Source organism: Sphaeroforma arctica, assembly GCF_001186125.1.
Source record: "Sphaeroforma arctica JP610 unplaced genomic scaffold supercont1.2691, whole genome shotgun sequence".
NCBI classification, from domain to species: Eukaryota; class Ichthyosporea; order Ichthyophonida; genus Sphaeroforma; species Sphaeroforma arctica.
The window spans coordinates 1-964 of record NW_014037867.1 but is presented as its reverse complement, the minus strand read 5'-3'; the positions used below and the strand labels follow the sequence as shown (position 1 = coordinate 964).

General features: G+C 40.2%; 1 protein-coding gene across 1 annotated transcript in view; it reads left to right on the top strand.

Annotated features, from left to right (window-relative positions):
- Nucleotides 1–706, top strand: part of SARC_12901 (hypothetical protein) — a gene marked incomplete at its 5' end in the record, with an annotated part of 2,575 nt that extends 1,869 nt beyond the window's left edge. The window contains one exon of the mRNA XM_014292984.1: nt 517–706. Coding sequence (XP_014148459.1) covers nt 517–702 — 186 coding nt within the window. The 3' untranslated portion in view covers nt 703–706. The remainder of the gene's footprint in view (nt 1–516) is intronic.
- Nucleotides 707–964: the final 258 nt, after the last annotated feature.

Below are 964 nucleotides of genomic sequence, written 5' to 3'. Positions count from 1 at the left end.
ATAGGGAGGATGTGCTTCAGTGTGGTGTAGTGTATTGTGAGTGACTGTGTGTATGGATACGTGGAATGTGCTGCAGTGGGGTGTAGTGTACTAGGAGTGGCTGTGTTGTGCTTCCGCAAATGGACTGCTATGTGCCCGTTTCTACCCCGTCCGTCGGACCGTCGCCGTACTGTTTGATTCACCCTAAACCCCTAAAACCCTAAAACCCTGTATAGATTCATATCTGCTTCGGGTGTGCTTAGCTCACAAGCAGAGACACCCGTCGTCTGTGTGTGTGCCTCATGGTTCGCTGCGTAAACGTCCCACACAATCGCCTGAACATTAGTGCATGCTGTGAGTTCACTTCTGTTTGCTAGAGATATCGATGTCTGCCATAGGCGAGCTATATGTTTCACAGACGATTGACAAGGCGTGACTGTGACTCATCGCATATACTACGGATGTCTTGTTCCATAGACGCAACAGTCATGGAATATGACTCATCGATGAGTCATTAATTCCCCGTTCTGATCACAGGTGGCGGACGTATCTCGCTTCTCTCAGCGCGCCCAGGGGCTGATCTGGATCTTTGATTTGTGGAAACGAAATCACCTGAGCGTATTATTTTACGACACGTGTAACGAATTGAATATACGACAGGACCCCTGCCGGCAACCGGCTTGCTTTATGTGGCACGTGGAGGATGTACCGCCCGATAGGTAAGGCAACCACACATATATACACATATATACATGTATATGTATATATGTATATAAATGTATATGTATATATATATATATATATATATATAATGTATGTATGTATATATATACATGTATATATATACATATATATATATTATATATATATATATTTATATATATATGTATATGTATATGTATATGTATATGTAAATATAATGTATCTAATGTATATATATATATATTTATATATATATGTGTGTGTGTGTGTGTATGTATGTATG